We start from the raw sequence: 20,261 nt of genomic DNA, 5'->3' as shown, positions 1-20,261 counted from the left end.
GGGGTGCTGTCATAGTCGGGATTGGCGATGCGAAGGCCGCCCAGCGACTGGGAGAGGCTGATGTCGCCGCTCATGGCGGGCTACGGGGCTCCCGGAGAGGGCAAAAGGAGCGTGGGAGCAGGGTAAGGTCGGTGGAGAGGCGGTGCTGGCTGTTGCGGAGGACAGTCAGTCGAGGTGGGCGGCGACACAGAGCGACGACATCCAGGCGCGGCGGGGAGGGCTGCTCGGGGGCAGCAGGATTCAGTGGTGCCTGAGCCTGTCGCTGGTCGCAGGTCGTGGAGAGCGTCTCTTGGCGGGCGTTGCTTACGTACAGTCACAACGTTTGAGCTGCTCAGCACCTTCCGCCCGTGGTTTTACTTAATATTGTATATGTCCAGCTGGGCTATGCGCTGCCCGGTTGCACTGCTTAAAAGGAGAGAATCGTTTATGTTATAAAATGCCAACGCTAAAGGGGACCGGACTGGCGGACGGACAAGACGAAAAAAATAAATAAAAAACGTCAAGAGGGCGAGAGAGAGAGAAAGAGAGAAAGAGAGAAAGATAGTGAGAGCGAGAGACCCCCCCCCTGATGGATGATGGATACGTAACCAAAAAACCGTGTAATCTTCGACTCGCAGCCACGATGCGCCGGCGTCCTTCTTGCCCATCCACGACCACCTACCTAACTACCTACTCCTTCTCGTTCGTCGCCATGGCCTCCGTGACTGTCCTCGTCCTCCTCGGCCGCCCGCCATGCTTCGATACCGGCCCACCGAGATCCGCCTGACGCCTCAGGAGATCGATGCCACCTTCAGCCGTTTGGCAGCGCGGCCGCGGCAGGGCGCAGCAACTGCTGCGAGCACAGGCCCTCGCATCCGTCGTGGCCCCAGGCGCCTTCGCGACGACTCCCTCGTGCACCCCAGTGCCACGGCCCATCCGCCGCCTTGTACTGCGGAACGCGTGCCGCCTCATCCGGACGGCCATGGCCCTGAGAAGCAAGCAGTGCCTCAATGCGATGGCTGTGAAGATACAGAGTCCGCCTTCCCCGTGTGGTTCCACCCCAAATTAGCTACAACTTCACCTGGCATCGGCGATATCTTCAACATGGCTCAGCTGAATGCCGCCTTGGGAAATTCAGAAGCAATCCCGTCGATCCGCCTCCCCTCTCCCCAAGGCTCAAGGCATCATTCCCCCAAGCGTCATTCTCTACCAATCCTGCCAAGTCTCCCATCTTTTGGGCCCCTCGTACGCTCGTCGAGTCTTGGTCAAGCTTCAGAACACAGCAGTTGTAACGCGTCGCGTACCCCGTCTTTCCGGCTCAGCCAGGACTCTACTCCAGATCTTTTGCTTCCCTTACTGAAGTCTACAGCCTCTACCACTCACCAAAGCAGGCAAACCAGTGTCAGTTCCTCCGTTGATAACTCTTCGGAAAACAGTGCAGCTATTCTCGACTTGATTCGCCAGGATCTATCCCCGCTTGACCGTCTTGAGCAGGGACTTAACTCAGAGATTCCTCACGCCCCATCTGCACGTAGTTCTCGAGCATCGTCGATCCCCCGAGGCGAGCTTAGGATGCCTCTGTTCAATTCGCCAGAGCGTCGATCTCCTCAGCATCGCAGGTTTGCTCGATTTCGCAATACGCCCACCTTTGCAGAATTGCCGAGTGCATCACCAGCATACCGCGACGGTCTATCTTCACAAATCGGCTTCGAACCATCTTCGCCAGTGACATCATCCGAAGCTTTCGTTGATCGCTATCCCGGCAATGATAGAAATTACAGTCTTGACCCTCGTCAGTCTCGCCTGTCTGTACCTATTTACGGTGCTACGTCCATGCCTTCTCTGCATCTCTCACGCCCGTCCCGCCGACGTGCATCTGGCTACACTCTGTTCCATACGGCACGGAACAACCACGGCGGAGGTAATCCCTGGGTACGAGGAGGTGAAGGAATGGCAGAAACCCGTCGTAATACGATCAGCGGACAGCGGCATAGAGCGCACCGATCCGTCTCTGCTAGAATGCTTCCCCCGTGGCAGGACGAGCAGGAAAATTCCGGACGCGCTGAACACTTGGAAATGATGGCAGAAGCTCAAGTACGCAGAAGATATGTCGAACAGACTGACAACGGCAGGCTGGACAGGACACCGCCTGGCTTGGGCAGATTCGAAAGAAGGATCTTCCAAGAATAGCAGTGAATTGCAGGAGATCAGGCACAGCATCACAGCATAAATTAACTTGTGAATTGGTAGGTAATATGGAGGCTAACCTGGAACGTAGGCTCAGAAGACAGCAGTAGAGGTAGTTGGGTCAGAGCAATGCAAACCAGTATCGAATCGTACGTCAGAGTTGACTGGACGAAAGTGGCATTTTCGAGCCTGTGATACGGTCGAAGGGGGTGGGTCCCACTATATCTTCTAATAGCTATAAATAGCTTTAATATTTTGATAGAAGGGGTGAGAACGTTGCCGGCCGTATGAAGTTAACAATGTACGAAGATGCGAGAGCGTTTTCAAGAGGAATGAAGGTGCCGAGGAACAAGGGTACAAAAATATTACGGCAAGGAAGCATGTTTTGTTGGTTATGCCCCTTCTCCGCAACATCCGGTCCGTTAAGGTGATAGTCGAAAGGTTGAGAAGCGGAGCAGAATGTAAGAAGTGCAAAACGGTTGCCTTGCTGCCTGACAAATATGCACGTTGCCAGAAGATTCTACGCGTCTAGATGCGCCTGTTCAGTTTGTATACGAATAATGCGGCGTCGATGTTGCCCGCCCCTGGTCGGCGGCACTCTTGACACCTCCGCACCCTCCGATCATCGACCCTCCCCGCTCCCACGACCGGGCTACCTCCAGCTATGGCACACTTCGCTGAACAACTCAAGGAGCGAGGAAACACACACTTCAAGAATGGCGACTACCTCTCGGCCGAGGTGTTGTATGGCCAGGCCATCCAAAAGAACCCGGATAATCCGCTGTTGTTCACGAACCGCGCCAACGCGCGCCTGAAGCTCGAGCATTGGCATGATGTGATAGACGATTGCTTGAAGAGCATTGAGCTCATGAGGGAGAACATGAAGGCCTACACTTACTTGGGTAGGTGCATACTTACCATGTAGCTACTGGCAGTACCTAAGGAATACCGAACTGCATGCAGGCAATGACGCTGCGTGACCTCCGCTCAGGAGTTAATCACTAGAATTACACGGACTCATTTGCTGCAACCCTTAGGTTGAATGCTTCTCGAAATATATACTCGGAAGACAAAACTGGGTAAACTGGCTGACAGTAACCACGTACAGCTCGCGCGCAACTTGCCGTCAACCACCCGAACGAAGCGCTCTCCTCGGCGCTTATGGCGTACGATTTCTGCATCAAGTCGCAGACCCCCACACGTAACGCCGCTACAATATCAGCCTTGGTCCTGCAATGCAAGAAAACAAAATGGGAAGGGAGGGAGAGGGAACGGCTTAGAAGGAAAAATCCAATGCTGGCCGAGTTGGAGGATCTGATTGAAGCAGAAGTAAACCGCGAACGGTCAAACATTGACCAAAAAACGGAAAGCGGCGAGATGGGTTCAGTGGAGGCTGCCGAGGAGCGTAATAGCCTTGCTGAGACGACGGCACGGAAGATAGAGGATTTGAGGTCCATCTTTGCCATTGCCGACCCGGACAACATGACGAAGCGCGAAGTTCCCGACTATCTGATAGACAGTATCACCTTTGAGATTATGCATGACCGTAAGTGTGATCGTCAATTTGTGCACGTTAAAGTGTGCATGTTAAGCTAACATGGAGCAGCCGTTGTCACCAAGAATGGGCACTCTTACGAAAGAGCCACTCTTATTGAGCACCTGAAGCGCAGCGCCACCGATCCTCTAACCCGTGAACCTCTTAAGATCGAGGACCTGCGGTCAAATATTGGGCTTCGCGAAGCATGCAACGAGTTCTTTGAAAAAAATTCTGGCTGGGTGTACGATTGGTGATGGGCAGTGGACAGCGTAGCAGACAGGGCATCGGAATGCTCGTGTGCAGACCAAGCGAAAGCATTCCTAGGCGTTAAAGCGAGCTGCAATAAGGCCCCTTTACATACTTTGCTTCTGGCGACGGATACCCTTGGCAGTTCTCTAGTCGATAGTTCCAGCTTTCCGTATTTGGGCGATGCCTTTGGTTCACATTGCGGGGTAGGCAAACAGAAACAACAAGTACATATATGCAGTAATAATTCACAAGCTTATTGCATATAATTTTATTTTGCTTCTACACACTTTCCCAATAAGGAATAGGAGCATCGGGCGGGTCGCGTGCCCGAAGCGCCAAAATCCGTCAGCCCCGACACCCCGGTCCGCTGAATAAGCGCTAAGCGAGACATCGCGAAACCCACAACTCTCGATTTTCCGCAGCGCTGTTTGAAGACCCCGTAGAACGACCAAACGACGACAGCGCCGGGAAACAGTCAAGGTGCGTACGGAAACAGCCTTCAAGACGTCGCGATTGCAACACGCCGCATTTCGACTCACTCGGCGATGCCGCTATTTCCACGACCGACGATCGGAGACTGACTTTTTCGACCAACAGATGGGTGCGATCAAGTACGTCGAGGAACTTCAAAAGAAGAAGCAGTCTGATGTGCTGCGCTTCCTGCTCCGCGTTCGCTGCTGGGAGGTATGAAAGACTACCATCGCCTCGTCCTCGAGGTGACTCTTGATGCCACTCGTTGAACTTTGCTGAGAGTGCATCAATCTGCAGTACCGCCAGCTGAACGTCATCCACCGCGCCTCGCGCCCCTCCCGCCCCGACAAGGCCCGCCGCCTCGGATACAAGGCCAAGCAGGGCTATGTCATCTACCGCATCCGCGTCCGCCGCGGTGGCCGCAAGAGGCCCGTCCCCAAGGGTGCCACCTACGGTACGTTCGATTGCTCCGCACAAAGGACCTCGCAATTTCAGCAAACAAGATCTCGTGGATTAAAAATAAATGGCTGATTGGACTCGATGAATAGGCAAGCCCACCAACCAGGGTGTGAACCAGCTCAAGTACCAGCGCTCGCTCCGTTCCACCGCCGAGGAGCGTGTTGGTCGCAAGTGCGCCAACCTGCGCGTTCTCAACTCCTACTGGATCAACGCCGACTCGACCTACAAGTACTACGAGGTCATCCTCGTTGACCCCCAGCACAAGGCCATCCGTCGCGACGCCCGCATCAACTGGATCGTCAACCCCGTCCACAAGGTACGCGTCAATGGGAAGCTCGGCATGGGAGGACAAAAGGCTAATTTGGTACACAGCACCGCGAGTCCCGTGGTCTCACCGCCACCGGCAAGAAGTCCCGTGGTCTCGGCCGCGGCCACAAGTTCAACAAGACCTCTGCTGGTCGTCGCAAGACCTGGAAGAGGCACAACAGCCTGTCCCTCTGGCGCTACAGGTAAACGCGTTGAGGATGGAGGTGGAGAAGGTTGCTTGGCTGTTTCTAAAAATCTCACAAGTTCTCGGGAATGGGCGTACCTGCACGCGACTGAGGCTGTCCATCAGGTAGAAATGAATGGACCTTTCCGGCACATTACCGTGTTGACGAAGATAATGATTCTTTTTCTTTTTGCAAACAAAGTGGCTTTGCTCGTGGTGTGGCGTGTGATGAAGGCAATTTGCCAGCGGCGTGCTCTGACCAAGGATCGCTGGCAAGCACGCGCGCAGCAACACGTAAGCCTCGCGGGCCGCAACCCGCGCGTCGAGTAGGATGGATCATGGAGGATTGAGCTGCCAAGGCTGCGGCCGACAACGGCCGCTTCCGGCGGGTGGGCAGTCCAAAAGCCGGATGCGGAGCTCTCAAGGACGAGGACGAGGACGAGGAGTGACGCGAGTGGGCGCTCCAGACCCTGCCCGCCCGGCCGGCATGCACGACAGCAGTGCCTGCAGGTTTGCAGGGGCACTCGTCTGTTCACCCTCGCGAAATAGCTGGCCGTGAAGATCTGCAAGCTACTCTGAAACGCCGCCGGGCTTGCCATTGACGGGTGACGGAACCGCTGACGGGCTGCCAGAGCCGTGCATACGAACCTCTCAGTATACCTGCTTTCGTGCTTATGCTCGCGCAGCTGCTTAGGAGCTCGTCGCCGGATCGGACTGCAGCAACATCCCACCTTCCCAACGACTAAGAACGTCAGGCACGAGTAGGCACGTCCTGGACCCCCTCCCCGCCCTCATCTTCCGCCGCTGCTACCTGCTTCTCCGTCCTTCCCACACATCACTAACTCTCCGCCACAGATCCGTCCTGCCGCCTATTCTTTGCCTCGTCCACCTTCCTTGTCTCCATGACTCCAGATGCCTTCGTGGAACAAGCAGCATAGTCGTTCCGCCAGCCATCCGTTCCCCGCCCTCTTTGGCAGCAAGAAGAGGAGCGGCGGCAACCTCAATGGTGATTACAGCCCTCCCGACGACGACAAGTATCTACCGTATACCACTTACGGCGACGCCGGAACCATGCGGAGGGACAGCGGCAAGCGCGACGACCGGGACCTCGAAACGAGCGCTTGCATGACTTGTGACTCCAAAGTCAAATACCCGCGAGGCCTGAAGACGTTCCGCTGCCCAGGATGCCTAACGGTCACCGATTTGGTCCCCATACCCGGCGAAAGGGGCGACGGCAACCTCAAATCGTACCCGGGAATAGGCCCAAAGCGTCCCATGCCTTTGTCCGTGGAAAGAACCAGGAACATCATCGACCGGTGCCTGACGCTCTATCTCCAAGCCCGCTGCGAACAATGCGCTAGCCCTACGAAGGAGACGGGCGAACCGCGCACTTCCCCGATGCCCATTAGGGAACGTGCGTACAGTGCCTCTCGACCAGCCATCTCATTGTCACCTTCGGAAACGGATGGGTTCGGCCTTGGCAGAGGACCAAGGTCACCTACAAAGCCAGGGCCTAGCCTTCAACCATCGGTCGAACACCCTGTCGCCCCAGACAGCCAGTATATGCCTCCACCAGGACCGCGGGTTTCTCCTCACCAACCGCCACCAAACAGGAGGCCACCGCCGCCTCCGATATCTGGGCATGGGCCGTCACCTATCCGCAACCCCCAAACATCTCCCCGAAAGGTTCCGAGCCCCATGCATCCGCCACCTCCCGGGGCTCCTCTGATGACTCCGGGTGAGGCCGCCGCACGGCGGCGATATGAGCATATCAAGACGATTTTCAAACCTTTGGAAGACTACATCATCACAAGCTTCGGGAATCACGCATGCTTAAATACTGCCTTTTCGACCAGCAGACAGCGACCCTCGGTAAGGACGCGCAGCGAAGGATCAGCGGATAGGACTGGTCCGGCCCATGCCAGACCTCAGAACCCCATACCTCAAGCAGATTTTCTTCCGGAAGAAGCTGATCCCAGGATGCTCATGCTCGGCGATATTGGAGAAAATGGTTCTTGGTGGACCGGTCATGCGGCAAAGGAAGGGAAAGAGCCTTCCGGACATCAACTACCCGTACGAGGGAAATCTGCTAGGGAGGTAAGGCAGCTCGTGAACCATAAGTCTGCTCTTATAAACTGGGCAGAGTTGGAATGTTGGTATGGAGTTGTCATAAACGCGGGCATGAATTGGAAGAAAAAGCTGGAAAGTATTCCTGGGGGAACAGACCTTCCGAAAGCTGTGATTGGGGATGCAGATGAGGAAATCAGAGATGCGAGGATCCATGCGCAACGAACGTTGCTGAAGGTTACAGAGAATATCCTCAAGCGTCCCGGGCGTCCTCTGAAAGACCCCGAAGACATTCGTTTTCTCCTTATACTCCTTTTCAATCCGCTTTTGCATACAGCCGTTACCAGCACTAAAGCCCCAAAGTCCCCGCTGCAACGGCCTCGACAAGGATCCATCCCACCTCCTCGCCCCTCACTCGATGTTCCCTCAGCTCCTTCCGGTCCATCCCCAGAACGGTCACCAAACTCTGCCCACCAGGAACCCGGGCAGCACTCTGGCATCATTAAAAGGATCATTGGGATGCTGGCCAACCTGTCTAATGAGTGTCATCGATATCTTACAACATGGTGCTCTAGGCTTTCAGAAGACCATTTCCGCCAACTCGTGGACCTGGTAGGCAAATTTGTCACCTATCGCCTCACTCGACAAAGAGGTCGAAAACGAAGCAATAGTGGAAACCCGACAGCAGGACTCATTCCGGAATTCAGTTCAAACGGAGCTACATCAGCACAGTTGCACGCCGCTCTAGGCTTATCGGGTGCGGCCAAAAAACCAAAGGAGGACCCAAAAGTCGAAGGATACAGCGATGATTGGCAGATTAAAGCTGCAGCCAAGGTCATGGCCATTCTTTTTGCTGCAAACAACACGTATCATGCGCGAAAATCAGAACCGGTCAACCATGCTCCGTCCATCGCTGGTCAACCAAGTGCTGGTCTTGCTGCACAAGAGCGGGCGAGGGCGCATGGGCAGTTGCTGCCCACCTCAGACTTTTACAACACGCTGTTAGATTACCACGACCTCATTGCAGATTTTGAAGCGTGGGAGAAACGGACGGCAAAATTCTCTTTCTGTCAATATCCCTTCTTTCTCTCCATCGGTGCCAAAATCCGTATCATGGAACACGACGCAAAGCGGCAGATGGAAAACAAGGCCCGCGAGGCCTTTTTCGATAGCATTCTGAGCAACAAGAACCTCGAACAGTACCTTAACCTCAAGGTCAGAAGAGAGTGTCTCGTCGATGACAGCTTGCGGCGCATCAGCGAAGTTGTCGGCGGCGGTTCGGAAGATATCAAAAAGGGTCTGAGAGTCCAATTTGTCGGAGAAGAAGGCATTGATGCTGGTGGCTTAAGGAAAGAATGGTTTCTCTTGTTGGTTAGGGAGCTGTTCGATCCCATGCACGGTAAGTCAAGCATTCAGGTTGAGTGGCACCGCAGCTAATTGGACGGCCAGGAATGTTCGTCTACGATGAAGACTCCCACTTTTGTTATTTCAATCCGCATACCTTGGAGATGTCAGACCAGTTCTTCCTTGTCGGTGCTGTGCTCGGACTTGCCATCTACAACTCGACGATCCTAGACGTAGCTCTGCCTCCTTTCGCATTCAAGAAACTACTCGCCTCAGCTCCGGCCAGGAGTAGTGTGGCTTCGTCGTCACGCAACACGATGCATTACACACTTGAAGATCTTGCTGAATTTCGTCCCGCGCTGGCCCACGGCTTAAGACAACTCCTGGAGTTTGACGGGGATGTCGAGGCCACCTTCTGTCGCGATTTTGTCGCCGAGGTGGAGCGTTACGGGACAGTCAGCGAAGTGCCACTGTGCACGGGTGGCGAGAGGCGAGCCGTGACGAACAAGAACCGGCAAGAGTTTGTGGACCTGTACATTCGGTTCATGCTAGATCAGCAGGTGGCTCGACAATTCGACCCATTCCGACGCGGCTTCTTCACCGTTTGCGGCGGTAATGCCTTGTCTCTATTCCGTTCTGAGGAGATTGAGCTCCTGGTTCGGGGCTCGGACGAGCCGCTAGACGTGGCGTCGGTCCGGGCCGTGGCCGTGTACGAAGGGTGGAAGGAGAGGGAGCGCAAGGTGGAGCGGCCGGGGGAGACGGTGCTGGTGCTGCGGTGGTTCTGGGACATATTCGAGGCGGCCAATCCGCGGGACCAGCGCAAGATCCTCAGCTTCATCACGGGAAGCGACCGGATCCCTGCTGTGGGAGCGACCAACCTGGTGATCAAGCTGACGTGCCTGGGCGAGGACAGCGATCGGTTCCCGGTGGCGCGGACGTGTTTTAATATGCTACAGCTATACAAGTACCGCAGCCGGGCCAAGTTGGAGGAGAAGCTGTGGCGGGCAGTGCTGGAGAGCGAGGGCTTTGGGCTCAAGTGAGTAAGAGAGTGACAGGGACAGGGATGGAAGCCAGGGTTGGTGAGCGGTGTGTACAACATTGGGTTGACTCCGACTCTCGGGCACGTCGGGGCGTTGCGGAGCTTTTTTTTTTTTTTGTTTTGGCAGGATGTACATGGCTTTGTTTGGGTTGATGTCATGGGCCGGGCGATAGATTAACAGCACGAGCGGCTGCCCTGCATCCCGGCGATGGGCGCGGCTGCCGGCCGGGGGGGCGCGCATCGCGACTTCCACTGTCCACTTTCGACTCTGCGACACGCACGGCAAGTGCCACCCGCGCTCCCGCCCATGACGACGCCCACCAGCGCGCGCCTGCTTTAAACGCGCCGCACCACCACCAGAAGCCGGGAGAAGAGTTGCCCTCACCAAACCCTCCCGTGCCTTTTACCCACCATTGTCACTTTCTGTATAACATTTCCAGCTATTAGGCTGTACATTGTTCACCATGGACACCACCTTCATCACCATCCACGGTGAGTCGTCTGCCTTGGCCACCCAGCCTGCAAGCCTCGGTGCTGACTCGTGTATGTTCGTCACAGACCTGTCCCGTGACGCCCGCATCCTCTACGCCTCCGACTCCATCGTTGATATCCTCGGCCACACGCCTGATGAGGTTGTCAACCGTCCCGCCTGGGATTTCTTCCACCCAGATGAGCTCCCCGTCGCCCAGGACTTCCATAGTCGCGGCGTCCTGCTCGACAAGGCCGCCGTCCTGGCTTATTGCCAGATCCGGAACCGCCAGGGCGACTGGGTTGGCTGCGAATGCTGCTTCTCCGTCGTCTACGATGTCATGGTCTGCTGCACCAGCATCTACCGGAGGGGCTCCATCAGCCAGAGTAAGTTCCTTGGTCGCCACCGACGTTGGGCTCTCACGCTAACGCCACACGCTCAGAACGCGCCGTCGAAGCTCCCGTCGTGCGCAAGCTGTTTACCTCTTCCCCGAAGGACCCTAGGTACCACATGTTGACCCACCTTTCTTCCAAGTTCAACCTTGGCCCGCAGCAGCAGACTCATGAGCCTCGTGCTGCCCTGTTCCTCAATCGCTTCACTCGGACCCTTACAGTCATGTACGCTACCAGTGGCATTGAGCAGGTCATTGGCATCCCCAGCGCAGTGATGAAGGGAAAGAGCTTCTATTACTGCATCCAGGAGAACTGCTTGGAAGATGCTGTCAGAGTGCTTGAAACAGCCAAAGGCAATGATTCTATAGCCTATCTCCGCTTTTGGTTCCGCGACCCTAGGGCCGTCGAAGGTGCGGGGGCCTCCTCGGAAGATGAGACGGACGAAACCATGACAGATGTCACGACCGAGGATGAGGAAGAAAGTGATGCTGGTGCTCGCCGAAGAGCTCCTCCAGCATCTCTTCCGACGCAGGGCTCATCATCCACCACCATGTCCTCAGGCATGGACTCTAGTACCTCTGCCGATGATTCTCGGCAGTCTTCCAGTGGTAGTGGCGGCAGCTCAAGCTTATCTGCTTCGCAGCCTCACTCGGGAGATCATCCCATCTCGCCCGCTGCCAGTAATGCAGAGAATGACCCGATCGAGCTTGAAGCCGTGGTCTCCTGCACCTCTGATGGCTTGGTGGTTTGTCTTCGCCGTGCCCGCCCAGCTATGCCGCCATCTACCCAGCCTCAGCCATCGGCCGACGCCCAGCCACAGTACCCCCGCGGCCTTTTCGCTGCACCCTGGGGTCAGGAACCTGTCTTCCTGCCTCCGCTGCCGCAACCCTATGCCAATGCTGCGCGCATGGGTCTCCAGCCGCCAATCCAACCAGAGATCTCAACCTTCGGTGGGCCAGCCCAGGCCGATTTCATGCAGTCCATCAGGGACGTGGCGGTATTTGCTTGGGCGCTTACAGGCATCAACGGATGCCTTGCGGAATACACTCGCGGCAAGCCCGCTGGAGAGTCTCAGCCACCTGAGGGTTTCCCGGTCTGGGAGCCGGAAGGTGGTATGGCAGGCACCTTGCGCGAAATTCACAGTTCTATCAGCTCTAGTAGCGGAAACGGACCGTATCCTAGCCCTGGAAGTAGGGATCCTTTCGGTGATCCTGGACTGGATGGAAAGAGGTTCTCTTAGTGGGTGGACGTGCCACCCTGCCGGTTGTGCCACTCAATGGCTGGAAAGGTTGGGTTACGCGGAGTACAGACTTGACGGTTCTCTCAGCCAGTCACACGAGCAGACGATCGACCGATTGTCTAGCGAGGGGTTTCTCATTCTTTGACATGCACAATATCTCTCTGCTTACGGGCGATGGCAGTTTCATGGGTTCGTCGTAGGTCACCCTTGGCCATCAAGGTGAACAATTGGCCACGGAAGAAATGTGCGGTCTTTTTTCCTTGTTTGTGCAGCACCATTTATCGTACAATGACGTTCCCGCCGCTGCAGTCATTTCTACGGCTGGGTCCTACTATTGTATTTACGACAGGGTAAATAGCTCTGCCGGCGCGCTCGGCGCCATTGTCGAGGATCTCACTAAAAAAAAGCAAAAGACACAAATCCATACAATCTTCACATCAAAAGCTGATACAGAGTCGCCCAGTATTTTCGAGCCTGGGGGTTATCGGGGGCATCTGCGCGCATCCGCCCGACGTGCACAAACCCCCTCCTCGCCTCGTTTGGTCGTTTGCAGCCTGCCGCAAAGCGCGCGGTACAGTACACAGGCACCATGCACCCCGCCATGCCTTTTAAGATACGCATGCGGCGTGGCCTGCAGTAGAATGCTGCTGCCGCTGCCGCTGCTACTCCCACTCTTACTCCTACTCCTACTGCTGCAATGCGACATCACGCACTACATGCAGACATTACTTGGCTGATGACGGGGTCCCAACCTCCTATCACGACTGTATGTACTTGCTTCGCCGCGGGTGGGATGCTTGACCTCCCTGGTGCGTGTGTCATATACACCTCGGGACGCAAGGTGTTGGCGTGCGACAGACTGGTGGCATGTATGTGGGTAATGCCGAGGGGATGGGACGGTAGCAGTATGAGCGAGGAACGGTAGGTTGGACGACGACAACGACGACGCCACCGCCCCCGCCCCCGCGGATGACGTGGATTTCCGTTTGGTGCGGGTGCATGGTGAGGCTGCGGCGGCGGCCTGGCATGGCATGGAATGAAAATGCGATGTCGAGCATGTGAGTCCAATGGTGGGGTGTGCGTAACAGGGGTAAGGAGCTGAGGCGTCCGCGTGGAGCTACGTACGATGCCAAAGGGGGTTTGGCTGTTTGTATAAGGGGTAGGGACATATGGTCAAAAAGTGGCGTGCATAAGAGCGAGGCAAGCAAGCAGGCATCGAAACGTGCAGCCGACGACAACGTCCGCAAGGCTGCAACCGATACCCGTCTACTCGGTACGTACGTATGTATGTATGTATGTACGCACGGCCAGAGAGGGTATGTAGGTCTCAGCTCCACTCAGTGGCTTTTTTCTTGGGTACTTGGACACACGTTGCAGCATGGATTGCTCGCTCGCGAGGCGTGGGAACACAGGCGCGGGCGCGGTGAGGCATGTTTAAACTTTCTGCGCAAATCCGCACGTAGGTACGGGCACGCCAGCTTGTCCCATTTGTTTGCAGGAGGCACTCTAGTCGGGCTGGTGGCACTGGGCCTCGTATTCTGTCAGTGTCAGCCAGTCAATTCAGTCGGGCAGCCGTATGTGCCTTCCCAGTCAACCGGCTCAGCCTGACGGAGGGTTGAGAACCACACGTTCACACACACACACACACACACACACACACACACACACGCACGCACGCACGCACGCACGCACGCACACACACACACACAAGGCGGGAGATGTGCAGTACTAGCAGGTACATATGTACCTAGGCAGTGCGACACAGCAGCAGCAAGCAAGCCGACGGAACAGGAGCGCCGGGATCTAGCATGCGGGACACAGGCACACATACACACACAGACCGTCATAGCCACGAAAGCCGAAGCCGAGCAGCGGCTCCGTCGCCCGTGTCGTTAGTCGAGGCCGAAAGCCCCTAGCCAGGGCGATCCCCCGGACCGGCACCCACGCGCGAAGGAGGTGCGCCCGAAGCCCCGAGGTCCGCGTAGTGGGCTTGCGGGTATTCGGGAGGTACATTCCGCCGCGGGGGGGGTGACCCTGGTCAGAGGCCCGGTCGGAATGGGCTGGCTAGGTAACTAACGGGAAGCGCGGCAGGGCGGGAAGGATGGGAAGAGAGACGTAACTACTGCAAGGCAAACAAGGCGACGGCGCACACGGTCTGTCCATCGATGATGCCGTGCGCGAGGGAGCCCGGCCGGGATGCTTGGGGCATTGCGGAGTGCACGTGCTGTGATTGGGAACGTGGTCCAACATTGCTTTTTCCTCGACCGCTGCTGACGGGGTTTTGCTCCGAAGTTGATCGCCCCGACGGTCCAAACGGGTTATGAGACCTGTCTCATGGCCGGCATGGAACCGCCATGGGGAAATCATAAGCGGCTTAACCACTCGGTGGCGAAGATCATCGACGCCCGATCCGTTGAGCCAGCTCTTTTGCTTCAGCAATCGCAAGGGTTTCAATCCTTCTTCCATATTGCTCTCCCCTTTCAGCCTTCCGCGTAGTACTGATCTTTGCGCAGTGACTGACCCAGCGATCAAGAAATCCTAGAGCTCTCGCCCAGAGATCGCGCTGCCGCAACCTCTCTTTGCCTTACACAAACTTCATTGTTTCTCTGCCCATCCAGGCCTAGATCTGACCTTCACCCCTATTCCCACCTCCCGAAGAGGCACACCATCCCGTGGTCCCCGACTGCAACTGCCCATTCTCCGCCGGTGCTCCACGCCACCTGCCTAGTCGCAAACGTCACCTTTGGGACGACTATCTGTTTGTGCGCTGGTATCAGTTGGAACGGGTTCGAGATGTCAAACCTCTTATCCCGTTCGCCCGAGTGGTTTGACGGGGCTGATGATGATACCGCGCCGCTGGATGATGCGTTGGACGTTATGCTGCTCTCACGGTTGGCGTTGTCTCGACCGAGGCCTAGTCCTGGACCGGAGTGGTCTACCCGCTTGCGCTTGCGGGTGCCACTGCCATGACCATCATCTTTGTGGGGTTCTGCGCTGGCCTCCTCGAGTCTTTGGAGATCCCACCAGAACAGCCTACTCTTTTCGTTGCCAGCAACCAATATCGGGTGCTTATCAGGCATATGGAAAAGGCCGAATCTCATGTAGAAGAGCTGTGTAAACGGAAGAGCAAATGTTAAGAGCCGCTGGAACCGCGTTCCAAAGGCAGAGTACGTGCTGCCGTGTGCCGTACTATCTTCTGCTGTATTGCTTGGGTTCATCGGAGCATTCTGTGCGGACATTGAGATAGGCGGTGGAGGAGAGGAGCTGTTGAAGCCATCGATTTTCCAAAGTAAAATTTGATTCTCCTTGGCAGACTTGGAGATGATAAGGTCCCCGTAAAAGCGGATGCTTTGGTATGTCAGTATGGATGAAAAGCGAGATGGGTAGCATAACGTTTTGATGGATGAAATATGCAGACGATAAACGCAAAAGAACTTACCAGTCCACATAATCAGTGTGGATCTCGGTCGAGGAAAAGTGAGGGTAGTGTATAATGTTCACTTTATCACTCCCCGTGTTTTCATCAGGAAGTTTAGGAACAACCCACTTATTTCCCAGATTAGTGATATGGAATGCATGGCGGACAGTTGCACTTACAAGCTTGATCGAGGTGTCCAAGGAACCAGACACAAGGTATTTACCTGAGTGGTGAAAACACTATTGATGTCAGAGGAAACGAGAAAATTGAAGGGGTATACAGACGATGCTTAAAATTCCCTGTCTATGGCCTTCTTTGCCGCTCATTATGGCTGAGCAGGGTTGCTTCTTGTACTCTGGCTCCAAGTTCCATAGCCTTATGGCATGGTCATCAGCAGCCGAGGCAAGGATATGAGGCGATATGGGTGAGGTCACAAGACAGTTGATCCCCTATTCTAATTCAGTATAAATGCAAACTCAGGCCATTCAAGAAACCTACCTCACCGTGTCCTTTTAGTTGCTAAAATAGAATTAGCAAATAACTCAATTGTACGGTGGCAGCAAGCATGCAACAACGTACTCGCACAAGCTTCCCGGTCCGGACATTGAAGATTTTGATGCAACGAGGACGATCTCCACCAGCGCAAATCAATGCGTCTCCGGTCCTAGAATCCTGGGACCAAGCAATGCTACTCAAGGCTATGTCCTAGAAGGTTTGTCAGCAAATGAACAGACGCCTCATATGTCGCGACTGCGAACCGCTTCATCCTTGAACTCGCGTATGATCTCAATGCCTCCGAGCTTCCCTCTCACGGGGCGGCAGATAAATATCTGTAAAAATCAGCTACCGGCCTGGCTCAAGAAAGTGAAACTTCATACGTGGGGTCCGCCAGCGACAGCAAAGACAGGGTCTTTCCCAGGCGCAGTATATGGGTAAAATTGGACGTCGTACAACTGGGCTATGGTGAGTCAGATATGACGCTGCACAGATGGAAGATAAGACTATAAACACACTATTTGAGTTGCCGTTGGAGCCCTGTTTTAAAGTTCAGTTAAGTTCTGGACAAAGACTGGGCCAAAGTCGGCGTGGAATGACACGTACGACTTGTCTTAAGGTAGCCTTCAAATTAGGTAGGTCGCCAGGCGCTGGAGGCATTGTGGACGAATTGAGAGGTGAAAGCCGATGTAGTAGAAGTTTACGCGTCCCGGGAAGCAACTGGCGTTATATGTCTGCTACGGTGAGCAAACACGGGCGTTTGTCGTAGGTTGAGAACGCGTCAAGTCTACGCGAGAAGCCGGGTGCGAATGCCACTAGCGCCCGCGCACTAGTACCTACAGAGTAACCCTTTCTTCTAACCATCAACATTTAACCCTTCATCTCGGGAAACAGACAGATATAGTATTGCCATTGCTGTTTTATCAACTTATTTTCACATAAGATCGTACATGATTTTCTTCGCTGCATTTTATCCTACAGATTGGCATCCGCCTACGCTGCCCTAGATCTTGCTTTAGATCTTCGGCGAGCTATTTAAATGCCGCGGAGAATAAGTTGTTCTGCCTCTTGAATCTCATTTACTTATATCATAACTTATGGCCTAGGATGGTTTTCTAAGAGGAACTCATACTCGCGCGGTGCCTACCATGGCTGGTGCCACTCACTACCTCGTACCTGCCTGCTATTGTTAGGTATTATAAGCGCCACCTCTCGAATGGACAACTAAATTTCCCGACCTGTGGGACATCTACTCGTCGCAGAAAAAATGCTACCTGGTCTACCTACATGAATGTGGAAGTTACGTGATGATAACCTCACTGTTGCTTCCACTAAATATATAAATAAACGAATTGTATATGAGAACAAATATACGATATAGCTTCACACGGACTAGACAGACTTTGTTCTTACCGATTCGGCATTACCTATTTAAGATAGCTCTAAGACTGCAGGTTCTCATATGTATTCCGTAAGGGGGCGGGCTTTGTTAGTATAGAAGCGAAGAAGAAATAGCTTTTAAAAAGAATAAAATTGTTTGAGAAATTAGTCTTAAATTTTTGAGTGACGAAGTTAGGTACGGAAGGAGGCAAGGAAAATCTAAAACTATATAAAAACTAATGAGTTGTGATCCTACCCATTAAAGGCCCTATCTATATGTATGATTTATCGGTTTGAGTTTTTCGTGCTTGATATTTATTTGGATGTCTTGAGTAAATACCTATGCCATCGAGTTACGCAAATGTTTGCGACCAACGCTTGGTATATAGATGGGAGCTAGTGCATATTTAAGAGTAAAACAAAGAGTGTCATCACCTGTCATCATTTTAAAGAACAGCCACGCAATATAGCCGGCGCTGCTTTTCTCAACACAAATACCGGCGGCAGTTGCAAAATATTCAGTCTATTCATCCTAACCGGACCAGCCTTGTTACTAAAACTCCTAAACAAGAATAATAAGCCCATTTGCTTTTTTTTTCAGCCACCCAGAAAGTAAAAAGCAGGGGCATGGGTAGAACTAGAAGCAAAAGCAGCGTACAATGCCATGCTGTTGTCGTGATCGCACCGTCTTACCATCGCCGCATCCATTCCATGACGCATTTCGATATGAACCGAAACCACAAGATAAAAAACCTATCATGTTCCTCACCATGCCGGGACCGTGGCTTGCGTGACAAGATAGAGAGATTTTGGGTTTAGCTGTTGAGGTAGTTACGGATTGCTCCTACACAGACGCAGCAAGTTAGGCGGCCATTCCAAAGTACTCTGCAAGTAAGAAAGAAGGAAACCCGGTCAACTCCCGCTCAAACACACATTAAAGGGGGCTTCAGACCTCGCAGGACCAAAGAATGGGAAAGGAATGTACGCACCTTGCAACTTTGTCGCGCCCTCTCCAAGCATCGCCGTAAGGTTATCCAAATCGTCGCCTGCCGTGACACCGAACTTGCGCACAAAGTCCTTTGCCGCCGACTCAAGATCACCGTAGTCGTCACCTGCAGAGCCATCGTCCTCAGGCCGGCCAAAGTAGGCATTGGAACTGATTGAGGTGGCGCCTTCGAAGCCTTGAAGACGCGTCTTGGCCTCGTTTTGAGCACTGGGGTCGAAGGTGCCACGGCCGAAGAACTCGTCGGAAGAGATACCCTTCTGGGTACCAAACTTTTCGCGGGCATAGCGTTCGCTGTCTGTATTGGGAAAAGTGATTAGCCGGTCGAAACCGTACGTATTCTTGATTGATTTCAACATACCGTCCTCCTGAGCACGGCTGGTTGAACCAAAGCCACCCATCTTCTTCGGCGCCGCAGCAGGCTTGCTACCGCCAACCTGTCCGAATCCAAGCCTTGTGACACCCATGCCCAAACGCTCAACATCACTGCTCTTATCGGATCCCTTTGTCGCACCAAAGCCTCCGCGAGGGCTTACTGGTGTTGGGCTGACGATGTTGGTTGGTTCCGCAGCCTTGGCCTTTGCCTTGGCTGCTTCCGCTTCCGCCGCCTCTCTCTCTGCCTCCGCATCATAACCAAGCTTCTCAATGCGTTCCGCCTCTTCCTTGGCCTTGCGCTCGGCTTCCTCGAAATCCAACACATCGCCACCCGTCGTCACCTTCTTCGCGCCCAATTTCGTCTTTTTCGCACCGAGAATGTTGGCCTTGCGTGGCGCTGCAGACGTGGCGGTCTTACTGCGAATGGCCGAAGCGGGAACAGCGCGTGGCGCGGCGGGCTTATCACCAGAGTCTGCGTTGAGAGGTGATTTGGGACGCGCGGCACCATTGCCGTTAGGAGCGTTGAGGAAGGGCGAGGCAGTCCGGCTGCCGGCAGCGGGGGTACCAGTTCTTGAGGGAGGGTTGCTAGGGCGCTTGATGGCAGGCTTGTCCCACGAGGAGAAGAAGTCATCTTCGTCGTTGGCGGGAGTGTTGGAGCCCGAAGTCTCAACGTCGGGCACATCTGTGATGACGACCTCGGCGGGGTAACTGAAGACAATGTTAGAATTGCCATAAAGAAATTCCGTAATTCAAATGCATACAGCTTGGCGTCGGCGGCGCATCTCCTGACCAACTCTTCCTTGTACTTGGTAGCAGCATTCGAGGTGTATTTCGCCTTGGGGTCCTTGCTGCTAAGGGCGGCGGAACCACCGTGGCTTTGGAAGTACTTGGTAGCCGACTCGTTGCCGCCAACCTTCATGATGCGAAGTTGATCCCATTGCCAGACTGTGCGCTTGGTTAGCATGATGGCGCAGCAATGCCCAAGATGGTGGCCGTACTGTCCAAGTTGGTGGAGCGCACAAAGGAGATGTGCACTCCCATGTTACGGTGGTTGGCAGAGCAGTCGAGGCATAGGTAAATGCCAAATGGGACCGAGGACCAGGTAGGGTTCTTTGCGCCGCAGTCAAAACATATCTGGCATGCGGTCAGCATTTACGCGCGGCGCTGAGACAGGCCAGGGGCGGACCTTGTTGGCGGCCTTGGTCTTGAGCTTTTCGAAGATTTTGCGAGACTCTTCCTTTGTGGCAGCCATGTTGGCGGTGGGCTGCAGAGGCGCGACAGAGAGGGGGGGAAGTTGGGCGTCGAGAGAACGGTGGTGGATGCGGAGGGCGAATGGAGATGAATGGATGGCTTGGGGGGTTGTGCAAGCCGGCGGCCGAGAGCCCTGGCCAGGCTGAAAGCCGCAAAGTGGCATAAACCCACGTGATCGGCCCGGCCCTCGCTCGCCCTCTGCTTATTCCCTTCTTTGCCTATTGGGGATCCTTGCCTTATTCCATATTATTTCCTCTATGTATCGTCGCGGCCTCTGGTTTGGATCTCCCCGAGCAGCGGCAGATCGATGCAGCCGAGCGAAACAAAAAACCCGCACTCTAGGTATCTCTCCTCGACAGCACGTGGCGGCGGTTCTCACTCTCCAAAAACGCCTCTGGCGTCCGCGCCATCCCACT

The 20,261-nt window shown here is 54.6% G+C and overlaps 8 protein-coding genes across 8 annotated transcripts; 6 read left to right on the top strand and 2 right to left on the bottom strand.

Annotated features, from left to right (window-relative positions):
- The first annotated feature begins 493 nt into the window (after positions 1 to 493).
- K452DRAFT_87710 (uncharacterized protein) lies at positions 494 to 2,282 on the top strand. Its single transcript, XM_033547264.1, has one exon. It carries the CDS (start codon positions 733 to 735, stop codon positions 2,167 to 2,169), a length of 1,437 nt encoding a protein of 478 aa, XP_033394237.1. The 5' UTR covers positions 494 to 732; the 3' UTR covers positions 2,170 to 2,282.
- Positions 2,283 to 2,785: 503 nt separating this feature from the next.
- Positions 2,786 to 4,200, top strand: K452DRAFT_290660 (uncharacterized protein). The gene is made up of 3 exons (XM_033541038.1): positions 2,786 to 3,068; positions 3,275 to 3,712; positions 3,773 to 4,200. The coding sequence occupies exons 1-3, from the start codon at positions 2,831 to 2,833 to the stop codon at positions 3,955 to 3,957; spliced, it is 861 nt and encodes a 286-aa protein (XP_033394236.1). The 5' UTR covers positions 2,786 to 2,830; the 3' UTR covers positions 3,958 to 4,200.
- A 349-nt stretch (positions 4,201 to 4,549) lies between these two features.
- On the top strand, positions 4,550 to 5,523 carry K452DRAFT_256086 (uncharacterized protein; the record flags this gene model as incomplete). Its single annotated transcript, XM_033538385.1, has 4 exons — positions 4,550 to 4,636; positions 4,721 to 4,877; positions 4,972 to 5,198; positions 5,255 to 5,523. The coding sequence occupies 4 exons, from the start codon at positions 4,550 to 4,552 to the stop codon at positions 5,393 to 5,395; spliced, it is 612 nt and encodes a 203-aa protein (XP_033394235.1). The 3' UTR covers positions 5,396 to 5,523.
- A 560-nt stretch (positions 5,524 to 6,083) lies between these two features.
- On the top strand, positions 6,084 to 10,055 carry K452DRAFT_87650 (uncharacterized protein). Its single transcript, XM_033547262.1, has 3 exons — positions 6,084 to 6,137; positions 6,228 to 8,838; positions 8,889 to 10,055. The coding sequence occupies exons 2-3, from the start codon at positions 6,285 to 6,287 to the stop codon at positions 9,821 to 9,823; spliced, it is 3,489 nt and encodes a 1,162-aa protein (XP_033394234.1). The 5' UTR covers positions 6,084 to 6,137; positions 6,228 to 6,284; the 3' UTR covers positions 9,824 to 10,055.
- Positions 10,056 to 10,286: 231 nt separating this feature from the next.
- On the top strand, positions 10,287 to 11,923 carry K452DRAFT_311457 (uncharacterized protein; the record flags this gene model as incomplete). Its single annotated transcript, XM_033543429.1, has 2 exons — positions 10,287 to 10,677; positions 10,734 to 11,923. The coding sequence occupies 2 exons, from the start codon at positions 10,287 to 10,289 to the stop codon at positions 11,921 to 11,923; spliced, it is 1,581 nt and encodes a 526-aa protein (XP_033394233.1).
- Positions 11,924 to 12,044: 121 nt separating this feature from the next.
- On the top strand, positions 12,045 to 12,701 carry K452DRAFT_87675 (uncharacterized protein). Its single transcript, XM_033547263.1, has one exon. It carries the CDS (start codon positions 12,166 to 12,168, stop codon positions 12,658 to 12,660), a length of 495 nt encoding a protein of 164 aa, XP_033394232.1. The 5' UTR covers positions 12,045 to 12,165; the 3' UTR covers positions 12,661 to 12,701.
- A 1,861-nt stretch (positions 12,702 to 14,562) lies between these two features.
- K452DRAFT_311456 (uncharacterized protein) lies at positions 14,563 to 16,496 on the bottom strand (the record flags this gene model as incomplete). Its single annotated transcript, XM_033543428.1, has 10 exons — positions 14,563 to 15,271; positions 15,363 to 15,469; positions 15,521 to 15,580; positions 15,626 to 15,790; positions 15,840 to 15,860; positions 15,921 to 16,046; positions 16,100 to 16,171; positions 16,220 to 16,299; positions 16,355 to 16,376; positions 16,443 to 16,496. 10 exons carry the CDS (start codon positions 16,494 to 16,496, stop codon positions 14,563 to 14,565), a joined length of 1,416 nt encoding a protein of 471 aa, XP_033394231.1.
- Positions 16,497 to 17,720: 1,224 nt separating this feature from the next.
- K452DRAFT_256072 (uncharacterized protein) lies at positions 17,721 to 19,939 on the bottom strand. The gene is made up of 6 exons (XM_033538384.1): positions 19,781 to 19,939; positions 19,593 to 19,728; positions 19,356 to 19,539; positions 18,581 to 19,302; positions 18,206 to 18,517; positions 17,721 to 18,060 (listed from the first exon to the last, which is right to left on the bottom strand). Exons 1-6 carry the CDS (start codon positions 19,844 to 19,846, stop codon positions 18,032 to 18,034), a joined length of 1,449 nt encoding a protein of 482 aa, XP_033394230.1. The 5' UTR covers positions 19,847 to 19,939; the 3' UTR covers positions 17,721 to 18,031.
- Positions 19,940 to 20,261: the final 322 nt, after the last annotated feature.

The sequence above is a fragment of the Aplosporella prunicola genome (genome assembly GCF_010093885.1).
Source record: "Aplosporella prunicola CBS 121167 unplaced genomic scaffold K452scaffold_23, whole genome shotgun sequence".
NCBI classification, from domain to species: Eukaryota; Fungi; Ascomycota; class Dothideomycetes; order Botryosphaeriales; family Aplosporellaceae; genus Aplosporella; species Aplosporella prunicola.
Note: the sequence above shows the minus strand (reverse complement) of the source record. Positions and strands in the feature narration are given on the sequence as shown.